At 52.2% G+C, this 18,288-nt stretch overlaps 1 protein-coding gene and 1 long non-coding RNA gene across 3 annotated transcripts in view; one reads left to right on the top strand and one right to left on the bottom strand.

Annotated features, from left to right (window-relative positions):
- Positions 1-3,800: 3,800 nt before the first annotated feature.
- Positions 3,801-16,319, bottom strand: IGFBP4 (insulin like growth factor binding protein 4). Its single transcript, XM_077853139.1, has 4 exons — positions 15,664-16,319; positions 7,953-8,110; positions 7,074-7,208; positions 3,801-5,071 (listed from the first exon to the last, which is right to left on the bottom strand). The coding sequence occupies exons 1-4, from the start codon at positions 16,010-16,012 to the stop codon at positions 4,937-4,939; spliced, it is 777 nt and encodes a 258-aa protein (XP_077709265.1). The 5' UTR covers positions 16,013-16,319; the 3' UTR covers positions 3,801-4,936.
- LOC144286561 (uncharacterized) overlaps positions 14,144-18,288 on the top strand; it is a 7,735-nt gene continuing 3,590 nt past the window's right edge. The window contains exons 1-3 of one of the 2 annotated variants that reach the window (XR_013354589.1): positions 14,171-15,092; positions 17,686-18,068; positions 18,168-18,269. This is a non-coding gene — a long non-coding RNA (uncharacterized LOC144286561). Of the gene's footprint in view, positions 15,093-17,685; positions 18,069-18,101; positions 18,270-18,288 lie in introns of both variants that reach the window. The other variant, XR_013354590.1, reaches the window with a different exon arrangement.

Below are 18,288 nucleotides of genomic sequence, written 5' to 3'. Positions count from 1 at the left end.
CCAACCTCACCCAGGTGGTAAGCAACCAGAGCCACCATTCCACCTTCCCTGCCATCTCTTAGACTTGGATCAGGTGGGAGCTCAGTTCTGGATAAATCTACCCTCCCCAGCTGGGACCTTCTCTGGTTCCCCAACCCCCACCTCCCCAATCCCAACTCCTGTCTCCAGGCGCAGGATGAAAGAGACATGCCTGAAGAAAAAAAAAAATTGTGGTCATGGCTTGGTGCCAGGGTTCTAATCCTGGCTCAGATGAGTTTACAATTGAGTCTCAACTTCCCCAACGTTAAACTGGACCAGTATTATCTAAAACTGGGTTGGACAGTGATACTGTGATTCCCCAACCCTCCAGTTCTATCATCCTAAACAAACCTAGAGGTTTCCTTGGCTTGGGTGGTCTTTAGGAAGAAGGTTTATCCCAATTTCAGAATTTAGAGCTGGCAAGGGAGCCAGCTCTAAAGAGAAAGAGGGGACCCAGCCAGCCATGGAAGCCGCTAATCTCCATCTCTCCCTGGGGGGACTTCACAGCCGCCTCCACTGAAAGCAATTTGTCATGCCCTGAATTAAGTGATTCCAACAAGGGTTTAATTTCAGTTTAATGGCTCTGTTTTTATGTGTAATTAAATACCATTGCATGGCGAAAATATGTTGTTTGCACTTTAGAGACTATGTAAGGGCCCAGGAAGCCAATCCCACCGGGTTTCTACTCCCAGGCTCCACCAGCCCCTCCCCTAGTCTGGCTGGAATTGTCCAGGTCATGAAGAAGGGGATTGGGGACCTGGGGAAGAGGGGAGGGGCCAAGGAGAGAAATGGTCCTGGTGGCGCCTGCTCACTCAGTAGAGCATGTTTCTAATTATCCTCAGCACCCCCACTTCTACTCCCTGACCCTAACTCTCCCCAGCCCCTGGGGCCTCAGACATAGAGGGGACAGTGAAGATGTAATTAGACCCTTGGCTGGCTGTAGTGGTGTCTACTCCCCCATGGGTGTGTGTAAATGTCTGCCCCATTGTCTCTCCTCCACTTACTGTTCCCATTAACTCCCTCCTCCCCCATGAATATGCCTCCTCCCCATTGACCCTCTCCCCTGACTCACCAACCGCTTTTCCTCCCCTCTTCCCTAAGGCGACCCCAGGACCCAACAACGGACCCAACACATTGTGTCATAGGTGCCAGCCTGCTTCCTAGTTCCATCCAACCACATCATCTAGACTTTCTCTTTCTAGGTCAGAGGTGACATTGCCATACGGGTCTGGAATGCAGGGGCTTTCTCTGGCTGGGGATCTTTCAGGGTCATTGACTACATAGTCATATCCCCCCCAGGAAGGGGGTCAAGCAGGCACCCCAAGTCCTGCATGCCTCATAACATTCCTGGAGCAGCTTGGTATGGCTAAATCTGGCCCAGAGGGCAGAGGGGTTGGGACAAGCAGTCTTTTTCCTGGAAGGAGCTAAAGGGATTGCAGTAGCTGAAACCTAGGGGCCTTCTTGGAGGAGGGACCAGGAAGCTTGGCCTACTCTCCAGAGATGCCCTTGCCTGAATCGAATACTGGAGTCAGCCCAAGTCTCCCCATTTTTCTCCCTACTCCCACCCTGCTGGCTTGCCAGTGGAAAACCCTGCCCCCAACCCTCAGCGACAGCAGGGCTTCAATCTCCGCTAATGAGCTGGGAAATGGAAACCAAATGCCTGATGTAGATCAGCACCAATGGGCTAAGGGGCCCTGGTGGGGTGCCTCCCACCCCCCTGCTCCAAGCCAGGAGGGGAATAACTTTTCTTGGGGAGGCAGGGCAGAGTACTCAAGGACTTCAGTTTTAAGTTTATGTGGGTAAATCCCAGCAGGACACAAGAAATTTCCTTGTCACCTTCTCCCTTCCACCTCTGCCAAACATGCTGATGTCCCATGGCTACTAGAATGAAAATCCAAGGGTATTTGGAGGCTATAGTGGGGCAGGGAGGGGGCAGGGCTAAGTGCAAACTAGACCAGCAATTCCTCTCTGGAGCCTAGTTCTCCCCACTATGACACTGCCCAGGATGATTTATTTCGTCTGGCCTGGCAGTGGTGGAGGGTGTCCACATTGACAAAGAGCTGCTTTTATTTCCTTCTTTTTGGACACCTGGGACCTGGCTCCCAGATCTTGGAGGCAAGCATGTATTTGGGGGGAGGCAGTGGGCAGGGGAGAGGGCAGTGTTTTGTGGGATGTGTAATTCCCTCTCCCCAAGTGTGTATCCTCTATCCTTTGGTGCTTGAGCTCCCCACAAATCCTACAGTGGGAACATGTAATGAGTGAGGGCCATTCATTCACAGCCTGAAGGGAAGTATGTACATATTCTGTGAATTTCTATTCCCTCTTGCCTCACATCACATACATACTCACACGCAGAGTCACACAGCCCACATAGACACACCCCTTGAATTAGCATCTCCTCTACACATACCCAGACCCGGTACACATGCATTCACTTCTCACTTTGTATATTCAAAAGTATCACTTTGCTATATTTACACACATGCGTGCACACACACTCAAACCCATACACACATACCACAAATATGCAGACATGACACAAAGGCACATCCCAGGCCATATATACAGCTACCTCCCAAGCAAATCCAGCTTTTCTTAAAGGCCCATGGGAGGAAAAGGACCTCTTAGTATCCACTGCCAGGGTAGAGCATTGAGAAGGGGAGCTGGAGAAAAAGGAGGAATTTAAAGAGGTGCTTTAGGGAAAAAGATACTTTTCCCTACATTTATTTGGTTTAAGGACCTAAAACTTAATTGTCAGCCTGCACTTGCCTCCTGCCCCAACATCCCTTGGCTTCAGCCCAAGTAGGGGGCTCTGTGAAGGGTGGTCAGAGGGCCAAGGTCACTTTGTTCTTTAATCTCCTACTGCTGGCAGTGGCCTGTGATGCCTTAGGGAGACCAGATGGCTGCAAGATGCTGCCACCGAGGCAGAGCTAGAGAGATGAGGATTGCAGGCTCAGATTCAAGATGCAGATAGCCCAGAGGTCAGCTCATCAGGAGCCAGCTCATCAGAAGCCAGTGAATTAAAAGGCCAGGTAGTGCCTCTGGAACTGAGGAGGGGCTAGGAATCCAGAAGACAACCAACAGCAGCCAATTCCCCCAGAGTGCAGCAGACTTGGTTCACAGGGTCTTCAGCTGCCCAGGACCTCCTAAGAAGCCTCCCACCCACCCAGGAGATTAGTGTACACACACACAGAGCACAGAGATGGGGGAGAAGGATGTTGGGAGATGACCAGAAATCCAATTATACCACTTGGGCACAGATTCTGGGTCTCGCACCAAGAGACCACAGCCTGCTGAGCTCAGGACAGCAAGATCAAAGATGCCCCTACTCCCAGCCTCTCAGAACCAAATCTTGACACAACTACCCCATTAAGGAATCTAGGCAGTCAGAGCTATGGACTGTATTGGAGTTTACCCTCTTTCTCCAACTTCAGGGAAGTGCCTCCTCCACCAAATATATCAAGTTCAGATGTAAATCCAATCTGCCTGATGCCCTAGGAGATACCCCAGCTTCACACACCAGATGATCCCAGGAATAACTCTGGACCAGCAGGACTGTCCTTGCTTGCCTTCCTTCAGAAGCCATTATTTGAACACAAACAGTACACTTTGGGGACAAGGAAGCCCCCTAGGAAGAGGCTGCTGGGAAGGGGAGGGTGAATTGGTTGACTCTTTGCAATGCTCTTACCGTGTAGGACAGTTCTGAGGACCACATGATGACCCCCCTTTTCCACCCCTGGTGCATCCCTGTCTCTAATTATAAATAAATCAACAAAACACAATTGTCTAGGTTTTTTTGTTTTGTTTTGTTCTGTTTTGTTAAAAAAAAAAAAAAAAGACAAGACATCATGGCCAACTGGTAGGTCCCTAAGTCTCCTTCTATCCAGTCAAACCAGAAATGCCTGGAGGGTAGTAGGGAGGTATAGGAAGGGAGGCAAAGCCACAGGCGGTGAACCACTGGAAGGATGGAGTCATCCTGATGACTTTGTGGCTATGACCACAAACAGGGAAGGATGCAGGACCCCAGGCAAATCCTTTACCCCCCAGCATGTGTGTCCTCTTCTCCATCAGGCACATGCAGTCCAACTGTGCATTCTTTCTTCCTATTCAGAGATGGGCCCCTGCTCCCCAGCCCTCTGTCCTGTATGACTTCTTCTAGCCCTCTTCCCTCCCCCACACCAGGGCCTGGGCTGCCAGGCAACCAAGCAGATGGCACACCAGACCCAAAGGTGGGCTTGTCTCTATAGGTCCTTCCCACTGGAGGGACCTAGAGAAGAGAAGAAGGGGAGCCTGGCAGGCTTGAGTTTGGGAGTGAGTCTGGGACTCCTGCCCATTGAATCATCTGCCACTCCACACTTTCCCTATGGCCTCCACCCTCTGACTAAATTGAGGGGAATGACAATGGTACAAGGTACAACAGTCAAGGTACATGACTACTTTCCTCCTCTGATTCTGGAAAAGAGACTTCTCTTCCCCAAACTTGTGCTCAGCTTATAAGAAATGACCCCAGATGCCCAAATCAGAGAAAGTCAGAATAAGAGCCCCCAGGGCTAAAAAAACCAGAGCTGGCATGTAGTATGTTGTCAATAAATGTTTTAGAACGGCTGGATGAATGGATGAATGAATGAATGAATGAATGAGTCCACGATCAATTTGGAAACATACCAGGGCTCCCCATTGCCACTCTCAGACGTCTCAGGCTATCTAAGACCAAAGAAGACACCCCTAGGCTTTGGCTCACCCCAAGGGCACACCCATGCGTGCGTGCACACACACATACACACACACATACCACAGAAAGGGAAACTTCTAGGCCAGAGACAGAGCCAGGACTCAGACCCAGGCTCCAGGTCAGCTCTGTAGCCTCTAGGGGATGGGGACGGCAGGGGGCATTGAGCCCCCTGCCTCCTGGCAGGGCTCACTCGCGGAAGCTGTCAGCCAACTGGTGGCAGTCCAGCTCCCCTTTTGGCTCCAGGCCCCCTGGAAGCTTCACTCCTGTTTTCCGGTCCACACACCAGCACTTGCCGCGCTGCCCATCTAAGGCCGGGTGACACTGCCAAGACAAGGGTGTGAGAGGTCAGTTCCCAAGCAGCCTGCCCCAATCCCAGCCCAGCCCACATCAGATAGTTGATTCAAGATGGCCTGTGAGGGCAGAGGCTCTTTCATGAGCACAGACCCTCTGAGCTCATGGAATAGAGAGATCTTGGCCAAAAAGTAAAGGTTGTCTCAGAGGTCAGCATTGGTCTAGTGATAAAGGGCTCAAGTGTCAGAACTTTCAGTGGGATAAAAATTGAAGGAAGAAAACACATAGACCTGTACAACACAAAGAGTGAACCCTAATATAAACTGTGGACTTTAGTTAATAATGTATCACTATTAGTTCTTTAATTTGTAGTACCATATGTACCATGCTAATGCAAGATGTTAACATGGAAACCTAGGGGTGAGGAAGTAGATGTGAATCCTGTACTTTCTACTCAACTTTTCTATAAATCTAAAACTGCTCTAGAACATAAAATCTATTAAATTTTTTAATGAGTAAAAAAGTGTTTTTAAAGGATTTTATTTATTTATTTGACAGAGAGAGAGAGCACAAGCAGGGGTAACAGCAGAGGGAGAAGGAGAAGCAGACTCCTCACTGAGCAGGGAGCCTGATGTAGGGCTCCATCTCAGGACCCTGGGATCATGACCTGAGGCTAAGGCAGATGTTTAACTGACTAAGCCACTCAGGTACTCCAGGAAAAAAGTTTTTAAGAATTAGAACAAGAAAAAAAAATTTTTTTTTAAATTAAAAAAAAAAAGAATTAGAACAAGAATGGGTACCTGCGTGGCTCAGTTGGCTGAGCACCCAACTCATGGTTTTGGCTCAGGTGATGATCTCAGAGTTGTGAGATCCATTGAGCCCTACATGCGGCTCCCCGCTCAGCAGGGAGTCTGCTTGAGATTCTCTCTCCTTCCTCCTCTACCCCTCCCCAGCTCACTGCACTCTCTCTCTCTCTCTGTCTCTCAAATAAATAAATAAAATCTTTTTTAAATAGGACAAGGATGAAATTGGTGTTGGGATAAAGCTTGCAGGTATGTTTGGCACTGGTTTGGGGGGCCCTTTCTGGTCCTCCACTCATTGCACACCACCCATAACCTCTCATGCCATCCTGGGATTTGCAGACTTGGGGGCAGCCCTTCTCCTATCAAGGCCTCTACTGGTCGAGTGGCAGCCCACTTTGTGGATCTGTCAGTAGAGCACGGAGTGGGAGAATATATGTGTCTATGCCCACCAGGAGCTGGAGAAAGACCCAAGCCAGGACTCCCCAGGCCACACCCAGCACAAGTCTCTGCCCAGATGTGCCACTCCTCCAAGTGAGCCCTCCCCTCATGGGTCAGAGATGGTCTGAGGCAGGCCAACCTTGCTGAACATCCTAGCCTCCTGGGGGGCTTATCAGAGGAACCCACGTTGCATGAAGGAGTATGGAAGCTTCTGCATTCACGTTTTCTCTCCTACTCCACTCCTTCTTCTGCTTCCATCCAGAGCTCCCATCCCAAGCTCCCATCCCCAGCTGTCAGATCTGACTTCACCTCCATCCTGGCTGTACCCCACGTGGTTTGGTTACTCAGCTTGGTGGAAGGGCCAGGCTGAGTTTCCTCCTTGACCCTTTATGACTTAGACCCTTTATCTCCAAATGAAACTAGAAACATTCTATGGCAAAGAACTACTCATAGGATGGAGTACAGTACAGGGAATGAGAGAGTGCTGGGAGGTAGAGAGGTTAGCAGGAGTGCTAAATGGTGAATCCAGAGGTGATGGAAATAGCCCTGGATAGGGAGGCAGGATAGCTGGTCTGCCATTAACTCACTCTTTGGGCCTCAGTTTCCTCATCTCCAAAATGAGTGTGGTGGGCAAAATAAACTGAGGCTTTAAGGCTGGGGGAGGGTTCCAAGGGTTAGGTTTGGGTTGAGAGGTCTCTCCTCTACTTGAGATCTCCATCCTGGACTACCCTATGGAGAGACAAGTAATGCCCCAAGAGCTAAGGCCAGGACAGGCAGGGATGAAGACCCACCTGCTTCGGGTGGAAGTTGCCATTGCGGTCGCAGTTGGGGATGGGGATGATGTAGAGGTCCTCGTGGGTGCGGCTCTGTGAGGCAGCCAGACGCTCCAGGGCCCGGTGCAGCTCACTCTGGCAGGAGCCCTGGGGCTGGAGGAAGGGAGAATGAAAATGCTTAGCAGAAAGGAGAGAAGCAGGAAGACCAAAGCTAGGGGTCGAGTCAAGACTGAAAGCCGAGAGGCTGGGCAGGCCCCAGTAGATTCAGGGGACCCTGGTGGGCAGAGCAAGACATTGCAGAGAGAATATTGGGCCAAAGAGCTTCCAAAAAGGAGGGGTGTGAATGGAAGGGACTTTGTGGGGGAAAGAGGTTGTGGAAACCTATGGAGATGGTTGGGAATGGAGTGACTTCCAAGCTGAAGGGATAGCTGACATCATAAAATTAACTTATGGAACCCAGGCGGGATCCATTAGAACCGCAGATCCTTTAGAACCATCCATCAGAAAGGACATTAGCCAGATGCTGGGGCAGGGTCTCCAGGCCCCCTACTGCGGCCAGCATTAACCCTTTAGTTACTGAAAGACTCTGCATGGAGAAGCCAAGAGAAGGGCTAAGAAACACCAGGTGGCTTGGTGTTTACTATTTACAAACGAGTACAGAAATATTTCAGTACTTAACAATCACTTCAACTATATCAGTGTATATGACTGATGACCAGGAAAGGAATATCAAGGAAAGGAATGAGGATTCTCTGGGTCCTGGGGATGTATACCAGGTATGTCTTGCACACAGTAGGCATCCAAAGAATGTCTGCTGAATGATCATAGTCCAGATCTAGTGTGGGGAGGGTGGGTTGTGACTGTGCACAGGTGCATTTGTAGGTCAGAAGTCCTCACCACGGGCCGAGCTTCCTCCCGAGGCACCCCGATGACCTTCATCTTCCCCCCACTGGTGCTGCGGTCTCGAATTTTGGCAAAGTGCTTCTGCAGGCACCTGCGGTCGTGGGCGCTACAGGGACTGAAGCTGTTGTTGGGGTGGTCACCCTCATCCTTGTCTGCAGTCAGGCCGAGATGGGAGAGAGGTCAGCACTGGGAAAAGACAGGGCAACATACCAACCCAGCCTCCCCACCTGCTTTCTTCTTGGGGATTCTCTCTACCCTGGCTCTGGGAGAGAACAGGGTACCTTAGGGTGGGGGGGATGAAAGCAACACCCTCCTCTCCTCCCCACTCTCCTGAGATTTCCTCAGGAGAATATTCCTCTTAAAGTCTTCGCCTTGTCCCTCACCCCACCCAGTCCAGCCCTCAGATGAGTCATCAGCTGCAGCTGCGCAGACAGCAGGAGAGTCCCCTGGGCCCTGCAGGGAGGTCTAAGGCAGGCAGGGGCCTCCCCACCAGATCTCGCACCCTCCTCCATTCAGGTCCTCCTACCATCCCCACTCCATCTGCTCTCTCTTCCTGTCTCCTTTCCTGCTCTTTTCAGCATCTGGCTGAGCCAACCAGGGGATCCCCAGATCTGTTGGCTCTGCCGCCCCTCTTCCACATGGCCAAAATCAGAGTTTCCATGAGTGATGAGAAATCTGGCCCAAAAGGCTCTCCCCATTAGCTGAACAGGAGAGAAGGAGTGGGAGTGGGTGTGTATGCATGCATGCAGGCATCCGTAGTGTGTGTGTGTGTGTGTGTGTGTGTGTGTAACACACTGTGTGGCCACAGAACTGAAAATATCCTCACACCTCCCTTCAATTCCCCCACCTCAACATCTCCCATCCTTGGATCTTAGACCCCATTCAAAGTCCATGTCTATTGTCCAGAGCCAGGGCACTGGGGAACTGGAGATGGGGGTAGTGAGGCTGGACTTGTGCACTCTCCCTGGGATTTCCTGAAGATTATATCTGAACTCAAGAACAACCCAAACTAGAAGTCCCAGAATTGTAACCACTGCTCCAAACCTTCAGGCAGCAAAAACTAGAATACAGGATTGAGCTGGAGAAAGAGATTGCAAGACCTCTCTGCAGATCAGAGTCACCTCTAAAATGCTTGGGTTTGGCAGCTCCCTGCCGGCCTGAATGCAAAGCCCCTGCCAGCATTCCAGATGTTGGCAGCCAGACAGAAGGTTACATCTGGTTTGCGTCAGGATTTTTTTTTCCTGAGGAGTTAGCAGGTTCCTCCATGCATGGCAGCAGTCCCAGAGCTGCCTCTGGGTCAAATGGTATTTTTCCGTCTAGCCAAAGTTAGTTGGGGGGTTAGTTCTCTTTTTATTCTCCTAGTTCTGGTGGTGTGGGGGGAAGCAAGTAGATACAGGAAAACCAGGCAAGGAGAAATCTAGACTTTCAGAAAGTCTTTGTCAAGATTCCATGCCAAAGGTTATTTATAAAATTGAGTCACCAAGGATGGGAAGAAGGTGTTGTCATGAGTAGAGGGCTGGTTTAGAAAGAAGAACCAAAGGTAAGGAATAAATGGAGCAGATAGATATAATCTATCCTTTTGCATATTTAACATCCCAAGAAGGACAGTCTGGAGGGTACTCCAGTCTCATTGACAACATCAAGTTCTTACGGGTCAATAAAGGAGAAAGCACTATAGCAAGACCTCCTAATCCTGTGACAAAAGATGTGAGTAAATTTCAGAAGACTAGGATTGTCATGGTGGCCATAAGAAGAAGGGCCAGGGGCACCTTGGTGGCTCAGTGGCTGAGCATCTGCCTTTGGCTCAGGGCGTGATCCTGGGGTCCTGGGATTCAGTCCTGCATCAGGCTCCCCGTGGGAGCCTGCTTTTCCCCCTGCCTATGTCCCCGTCTCTCTCTCTCTCTCTCTCTCTCTCTCTCTGTGTGTGTCTCGTGAATAAATAAATAAAATCTTAAAAAAAAAAATATGGACCCCAAACCCTCAGTCTGAACCAGAGAAAATATCTAGGATCCAGGCTTTTCCCTGTAGACTCTTCCAAGGAACCTTTCTGGCCAAAAGGCCCAAACTGGCCAGTGACCTCTGCCCCTGCATCCACCTTGCACAATACCATAAGACTTTTGGATGAGGTCACAGGGTTGCAGGGGTGTAGGCTGGAGGTAGATAATGGAGAGGAAGAGGAAATGGAAGACCTAAAGGAATTAGAGCTAAATCCTGGAACAACAGAGGCTAAGCTGGAACATGAACAAAAGCATCACCATTCTACCCAGAAAAGACTGGAAGGGATCAAAAGGACTCATTTGCCACAGCCCATGATGCTAATTTGAGGGGCACTCTTGAAACCTGAGAAAAATTTTGGTCTTTCCTTTGAGTTTGCTTTTCCTTTCACAACCATAAAGGGAAGCACTACTTCTCCCAGTGACACTTGTTCCTTTGGTAAGTTGGCAGAATGTTCTTAGGTTTGAAAAAGATGAGCTTTCTAACAATCGGAAGTAGAGAACCTCCCATCCTGGAAGTGTGACCCAGCAGGGTGGTAAAGGGCTCAAGAACCTAGAGAGACCTGGAGTAGAAATTTAACTGCAACTAGGCTTTCCAACCTTGAGTTTCTAAGAGTTGAAGTTCACAAATGACTAACACTTGGGGGTTTATTAATGGATATATAGAATGTTTATCTCTTAATTCAGGAGTATCATTAAGGAGGACAAGGAGAGGGCGCCTGGGTAGCTCAGTTGGTTGAATGTCCAGCTTTTGGTTTTGGCTCAGGTTATGATCTCAGGGTTGTGAGATCAAGCCCCAAGTCAGGCTCTGCGCTGAGCACATAGTCTGCTTGGGGTTCTCTCTCTCCCTCTCCCTCTTCTTCTGCTTGCATGCACATTCTCTTTCTCTCTCTCTTATTAAATAAATAAAATATTAAAAAAAAAAAAAAGGACAACTGGGTTGGCTCACTGAAACCTGGAGCTGCATGGGCCACAGGGCAAGGCTGGAAGCATAGTTTATACTCTTGTGTGGGTAGGGCCCCATGACACACTGAGGGGATTATCTGGGGAAAGCTAAGCAGGCAGCATGCCCGGCCTCCCCCTCCTTGGTTTCCCCACTTTTTTTGTTGTTGTTAGGCAAGCTTCCTTTTTTATTTTTTGAAGAACTGAAGAATCCTACAAGCCTCCAAAACACACATATTTGAGTCCAGATACTCATCAATGCCATACTTGGACCCCTCTTGCCTGAGGCCAGACTGCTTCACCCCACCAAAAGGGCACTCCACGGAAGAGTTCGATCCTTCATTAACACCAAGCATGCCAACTCCCAGCTGCTCTGCCACTCTCCAGATCTGGTCCCGGTCTGTCCCTGACTCGTGTCTAAGCTTTCGAGAAGAATACACCAGATAGAGAGAATAGCTGCTTACTTACTCTCATGGAGACATAGGTACACAGACTATACCCATATCTGCCCACTCAGACACAGGCCAGGACTCAAGAACCACAAACATATACAAACAATCACGTGTCCAAGCACACACTGGTCCCCACATGCACACCCACATGCACTCAGGCACTCTGACCCTGCCCCAGGGAGAGACACAGACCCAGGGCAGGGCACACTGCCTGCACCATAACTTGTTGACTTTCCATTTAATCTGTAACTTTTCCTTGCCCAGCCTTGCTTAACAGGCCGACTAAGGATCCACCCAGGATCCACCCCCAGGCTCTGGGTTTGGGAGGGTGAGGGTCGCAGCTTTGGGCCTCTGAAAATGTTAACCTACCCATCTCCAAAACTGGCTAAATACTTGCTACTTCCCTGCTTACTCAGGAATTCCAGCCACCTGGTACTGCTCACCCAGGGGGGTGCCTCTGGAAAGACCCCAGTCCCTCTGGGTCCCCCCAGAGTCATACCTAGCCCCTGAAAGATCTGGCTTTCTGACTTCCAAAAGGCTTATTTAGGGGGTGGGGCTTCCACATAAGCCAGATCATCTCCTCCAGCCCCTGCTCCGAGTTGGGCCAACAATATGCAGCTAAAGGCAAACCTTGGTCTTTGCTCTAGCAACTGAGGGTAAGGTGCCCAGAGAAAGAAAAGCACCACTGGCTGAAAAGTTCATGGTCAAAGCTAGAGGATTTCCTCTTTCTGGCAGCCTGATTTCAACCCCATGATTCCTCCTCAACCCCAGTCCCCTTCAAGACACCTCGGGTGAAGCTGTGAGGTGGGTGGTCCCAGCCACCCAGACACAGGTGTTTCAGCCACAGTTTGGAGGCTCATCCCCCTACCCTACAAGAAAGGCCTTTTCTTTCTTTCTTCCCCTGGACTCTGCCTAGAGAAACAAAGATCACTCATGCCAGGTACCCAGGCCGTTCTTTAAGGTCTGGGTCACAGGACATCCCCCTCACCATTGTGCCATGCTGCCAGCCTCAGACTGAAGGAAAGCTGGCTTGTCCTTTCCATGTTTACAAGAGCAAGAAGCACTGAGTTCCTCCCTACCCCTCTCAACTCCCTTGAATGTTCCCCCTACTTTGCTCAGTTGCCCTAATGCCCCTCAAAGTCCCAACATCAGAGGAGGATTTAAGCGTCAACTGAAATCTCCTCAGCTTCTTCATCACCCTCCTCATGATGGCTCCAACTGACAGAGCTCTTACTCCATGCCAGACACCCCAAGTCTGTGAGGCAAGTCCCGTTGTCATCTCCATTACATAGATGAGAAAATGCCAGTAGACTGGGTGGAGGGGAAGGAGGACAGACTTATCCCTGCAGCTCCTATGTCTTTAAATGGAAAGACTCCTGATACCCGAGGCACCAATAATTCTGGCTTTGCCAATACTAAAGAAAAAATGTTAAGCAGCCATGCTCCTCCCCCCCGCCTCCCCCAAGGCACAGAATTTCTGGGAAGGCCTTGTTCCCATGACATGACTGGATTCCCAGTACTGAAGTAAGGGGGACAATATTTGCTGCGTTGACTAAAAATTAACCCAGTCTGTCTGTTCCCTAACCCTGTCCCAGAGAGACCCAAGAGCACAGTTTAGGAGCTCCCCAGTCCAAACACTGATCTTCCCACTGTCCACTCCCCCAGATTCCAAGAGTCAAGGGTCAGTCCACTGATGCAGAATTGTGGACTTCTGACGCATGTGTCCCACCCCACCCCCACCTCTGGGGGCCTGAGCAGTGTTAATCCACAACCTTTTCTGGCTCAGAAAGCTGGGACAGCAGGGGTATGGGAAGGTTAGGGGGGCAGAGGCTTAATATGGAAGGAGGAAACCCCTCAGTAGGCAGCTGGACATAGCAAGGCCAAGGGAAGGGGCATGCCAACTGGCTGCCCTCCCCCAGTCACCTGCTGAAGTTTAGCTATAAGAGGAAAAGGCAGAAAGAGAAGCCGGATACCCTCTGCCAAACTATTCCCAAGGCAAGAGGAGTCTAAGCCTTGGGACCAGGAGGGACAGTGGAAGGCTAGAAAGAATAGCAGGGATAAGCCCTGACCTCTGGCCATCTTGTCTCACCAGAGACCCTGCAGGGCTGTTGTACAATTCTAGGGGGCACCTTTCACATGGTGTGGGGGATGCTTCTGTGATGACTAGGAGATGAGAAGGCATGGACACAGCTTGCCGAGTAGGTACCTAGTTTCCCCAGGATTCTGCAGGCTTGCCCTTTCCCTCTGCATACCCTGCATGGGTGGAGGACAGGCAAGGAGGGAGAGGTGGGTGTTAGAGATATGGACCCTGTAATCCCAAGAGGATATAAAGGCCGATTTACATGATGTACACGGGACAATCACAAACTTCATACCATTTCCCCCAAAGCCCCTAGGGGATTAGATTTTTCTCCACTATAGGATGATGTGCTCCTACCCATCCAGGGAGGAAGGGGTGCTTAAGACCCTCTGAGGGCTCTTCTGCCCCAAGTTCATATACTGGGAGAGGAGAAGGCTAGCACTCATCCTAATCTGATACCAGATACATACCCATTGGCCGGTGGAGGATGGAGATACGAAGGGAAAGAGGTCCCATTATACTCAGGGAGCCCAAGGGCTCAGCCCTCACTCCCAATCTGGTCTGGTACCAGTGCTCCTCCCCTCCCACAGGCACTGGCATCTGTGCCCCAGGATCAAGGCCTTACTCCCTCAAGATGCCCTCTCCTCCAGCCCCCCTGATTCCCAGATGTGCCGGGTGCCAGACTGGCATTTCTCCTAGAATGTTTTCTGCTGACCCATCTCTCACTGCCTAGGGACAGGAAGGGCAGAGAGGCCTGAGGCCCAGACCCCTGGGGTCCACGTCCTTCCTGTTTTCCCTGCATCCTGCTTTCCTCCGCTAACAAGCTGCAGAGGATTGAGGAAGTGGAACGGTCTGGGACCCAGGGCAGGAAGCTTGGGGCCAGAGTCCCAGCATCCGGACTGCAACAATGGAAGCTTCAAGCCCCAGGAAAAGAGACAGACACAGACAGAGGCACAGGGAGAGCAAAACAGAGTCAGAGAGGGAACAAGAAACAGAGGCAGAGATGCAGAAAGGCTGACAGAGAGAGAGATTCCAAAAGTAACAGAGAAAGACAGGAACAAAGGCAGAAAGAGAAACAATGACAGAGACGTGGAGAAAAAGCCACAGAAAGGGGCTGAAGAGAAAGTGAGAGAAGTGGGACCACAAAAGCAGAAAGGGAACAAGAGAAAGAGAAACTGATAACAGGCCAAAGACACTGAGGAAAGGAGAGCTCCGGAATGCTGGTAGTGAAACTAGAGATTGAGAGACACAGCAGGAAATAACAAAAGAATAAGAAAGTATGAAAGACTGAGAGCGATTCTAAGGAGAATCTGAGAGGCTCACTGAGAAATGGAAAAAGAGAAAGTGTAAGAATGAGTTTAGGGCAAAGGGCCTTCTAAACCTCTCCCTCTTCCTCTCTCTCTCCCTCTCCCTCTCCCTCTCCCTCGTCTCTCCCCCGCCCCTTCTCCCGCCTCCCCCTCTTCCTCTCTCTCCTTTCTTTACTCCCTATCCCACACCCGTTAGGTTTCTATAGCGCTGGGCCAGGAGCCAAGACTTGCTTCTCTTCTGCCACCTCAGACGACACCTGCCAGGAAAGAGGAACGGGGTGCCCGTGTACCAGGGCAGGATGAGGCGCCCAGGCCTGACAGAGAGACCTCTGTCTCCCCAGTGCCTCTCAAACAGCAAGGTGAGCTACCCAGGGGCTTTGGGGAGGGGCAGTGTCGATGCTCCTCACCACCAAAGCCCCTCTGATCGGCATGTCCCACTCCACCCCACCTCAATGTCAAAAGGCCAAGTCCTGGCTTCTTAAACCCCTGGGGTTTCACCTGTGGCCAGGATGAGGGGAGTTCCAGGATCAAGAACAGAAAGCCACCACCACCACCATCCCCATCCTCTAGTTATCTGACCCTAAGCGGCTCACTTGCAGGCTGCTGGCTGGACCAGGTCAGGTAGTGTTCCACTCGTGCACCATCAGCCGGGGCTACCATTGAGCCCTCTCTTCCCAAATAGGCACCTCTGGGAGGTTTGAGATGGAAGGCTGGGACAAAATCTTCCTTGCTGGTGGCAACAGGCTGCTAGGGACTCAATAGCAGTTTCAGTGGGTGAGCCTGTCCCATGCCAGTCCACCCTGCCAGGTACCTGCCTTCTCTTTAATTCACGGGAGATTTTCAAGGGCTTTCCCAGACAGCCTGAATGGGGAAGGGGCTTCTAGGAGGAGAGAACACTAGAGAGGGCATGCAAGGACAGGGGCACCTTACCAGAGGGCTGCAGGCTCTCCTGGATGGCCTCGATCTCCGACAGCTCCATGCACACGCCTTGCCCGTGCATCAGCGTGTGCAGGGGCTTCTCCACCCCCCGGGGCGGGTAGCAGCGCAGGCCCGAGCCGCAGCGAGGGGTATACACCCCGCAGGGCATCCCCTTGCCCAGGGCGCAAGTGGCGCAACAGCCGCAGCCCGGCTCCCGCACCAGCTCCTCGCAGCCCACGGGGGGGCGGCAGCGCGCCAGCTTCTCCTCGGAGCAGGACGGGCAGTGGATGGCTTCGTCGCCCAGGCTCGGCCCGGGCCCGGCGGCCAGCAGCAGCGCGGCCACGAGGCAGAGGGGCAGCATGACCGAGCTAGGACGGGGCGCGGGCGCGGGCGCGGGCGCGGGGCGCGGGAGCGGAGAGGGAGAGGGAGAGCCCGCGCTCAGACTGGCGGCAGGGACACGCGGCGACAGCGCCCGGCGCTCCTGGAGGACTCGACCCGGAGGGCGCGGGGAGACGGGGCGGCCCCGCTGGCGGACAGGGACCGAGCCAGGGAAGTTAGCAAGCGGGCTGGAGGGGAGCGAGCCTGGCCGCCGAGGCGCTGCGCCGCATCCTCGGCCCGGCCCTGGCGGCGGGCGGCGGGGGGGCAGGGGGCTGAGCGGCTGCCCGGGACCGGCTCCCCCGGACTTTATACCGGCCCCTGGCCACACCCCCAGCGCCTTCCCAGAGGTGGGGGAGCGGGGGCGCCGGGGGGGGGAGAGGGAGAGGCGGCCGTTAGGGGGAGGGGGCGCTGTCCTGAGTCGCCGCCGCCGCCGCCGCCGCCGCCGCTATAACATCTGAAAGTCCTTTTCTGCCGCAGAAGGAAGCGGCGCAGTTTGGAAGCCGTGGCAGGCGCCGAAAGCGCCTCTGAACCGGAGCCTGGGAGGGGAGGGAAAGGAAGAGGAGACGCCAAGGGGCTGTTCTTTGGCCCCCTCCCCCGACCTTGGAGGATTCCTTCCCTACCCCGCCGGGGCGGCTGCAGCCCCGCCCCCACCCCACCCCCAAGAACGCGACCTCCTAGCCCGGACTGCTAGTTCGGCGGATTCAGTCTCCCTGGCCCGAGTCCTTTCCACCCTCCTTCGTGCTTCCAGTCCCAACCACTGGAGACCAAGTCGAGTGAAGTGGGGAAAGGGAAGCAAGCACCTATCGAGGGACCCAGAAGGGCCTGATGGCCCTAAGAAGTTAGGTTCTCTTCCCACTTGCCCTTCCAACTCCTTCCCCCAGCCACCCACCCGCGAAGCACGCGCCCTGGCTCCTCAGGGCTCATCTGGGTCCTGGTCCATTCTGCCTTCCTGAGAACTGAATCAACTGAGCTGGAGAAGGAGGTGCCCAGCCTCTTCTTCCCTCCTGGATGTTTGCCTCTACTGCCCGACTCCCTCCCAGAGGAGGATTGGCTAGGGAGATTGTCACTCTCAGTGTGCAAACTGTGCATCGCACAACTCCAGGGGGCACCATTTCTCTTGTAGTCATGGTAGGTTTGTGTAGCTGTTATGACAGTTTTCCAGCAGATGGCAGTCAAGCATTTCGAGGTAGGGATGCCTTTTTCTAATTCAGCCAGCCGTTGCTATTTGGGCTAGTATGTCGGCTGGCTAGGCCCTCTGTGAGATCCTATTGGTTGGTACCTGTTTACCCCACTCTTGCCTCAGTCCTGCTGGGATCCAGAGGGACCCTAGAGTAACATTTGAGCAGGGATCCATCTCCTAGGATCTCTCTCTGGTCCCCCAGGTACTCATCATCCTTCCCCACAAAGGTTTCTCTGTCCTGGAGCTGGTTTCAGGGTAAGAGTGCCTGTCAGGGCACAATCCGTGACCCACTGTGGATTTTTTTTTTTTTTCTTTTGGCTTGACTTGGCTTGGCTTGGCTTAGCCTAGAAAGCAGCAAGGCAGCCAAGCAAAAGTGCAGATCAGAGACCGTTTTCCTCCTTCCAGCTTCCTCTCCCAGGGCAGCAGTCTTTCAGTCTCACAGTAATTAGGCCCTTTCCTACTTTCTCCAAGTGTAGACTTGTCCAGGTGAGAGGAGGAAGAGCAGGGCAGCTAGCTGAACTTGTAGGGACAGAACCAAAAAGTTGCAAACTGACGGCACCTACTGGCAATCATCGAGACTGCAGAAGGTCTGGAGAGTTCTGACCAGTGACAAGATTCTGGGATTCTCTCCCTGCTGTCTCAGAGACGTACTGGGGTCTCTCCATCTTGGAGCAGGGCAAACAGAGCCAGAACCAGATTCCTCATATCCCTGTGGAAAGCCCAGCCTGTTCCTGATTCAGAAAACTTCCCCCAGCCCTATCCCCCTCTATCATCACTGAACCCAGTTCTGCCATCAGCTTATTGTATGAACTTGGACGCCGCTCCTTGGAGCTTGAATGTCCTGAACCATAAAATAGAGGTAGGTCATCTCTGTCTATCCTGCCTCTTGAAGCTCTTGTGAGAGTAAAACGGGACCAGAAAGGATGATTCTGATACCAATGCCAGACTTGCCTCATAGACAGCAAACCTAGGAGAGCTACAGGTGCTGAGACATGGAGGAAGGAGTGCCAGGAGAGGTTGGGCTGAAGACAAAGAACCTGGAGCCGGAGCATGAGTGCAGGTGAGTGTGGGAAATTCGG

The sequence above is a fragment of the Canis aureus genome, chromosome 16 (genome assembly GCF_053574225.1).
Source record: "Canis aureus isolate CA01 chromosome 16, VMU_Caureus_v.1.0, whole genome shotgun sequence".
NCBI classification, from domain to species: Eukaryota; Metazoa; Chordata; class Mammalia; order Carnivora; family Canidae; genus Canis; species Canis aureus.
The sequence above is the reverse complement of the archived record's forward strand: the minus strand, read 5'-3'. Positions and strand labels throughout refer to the sequence as shown.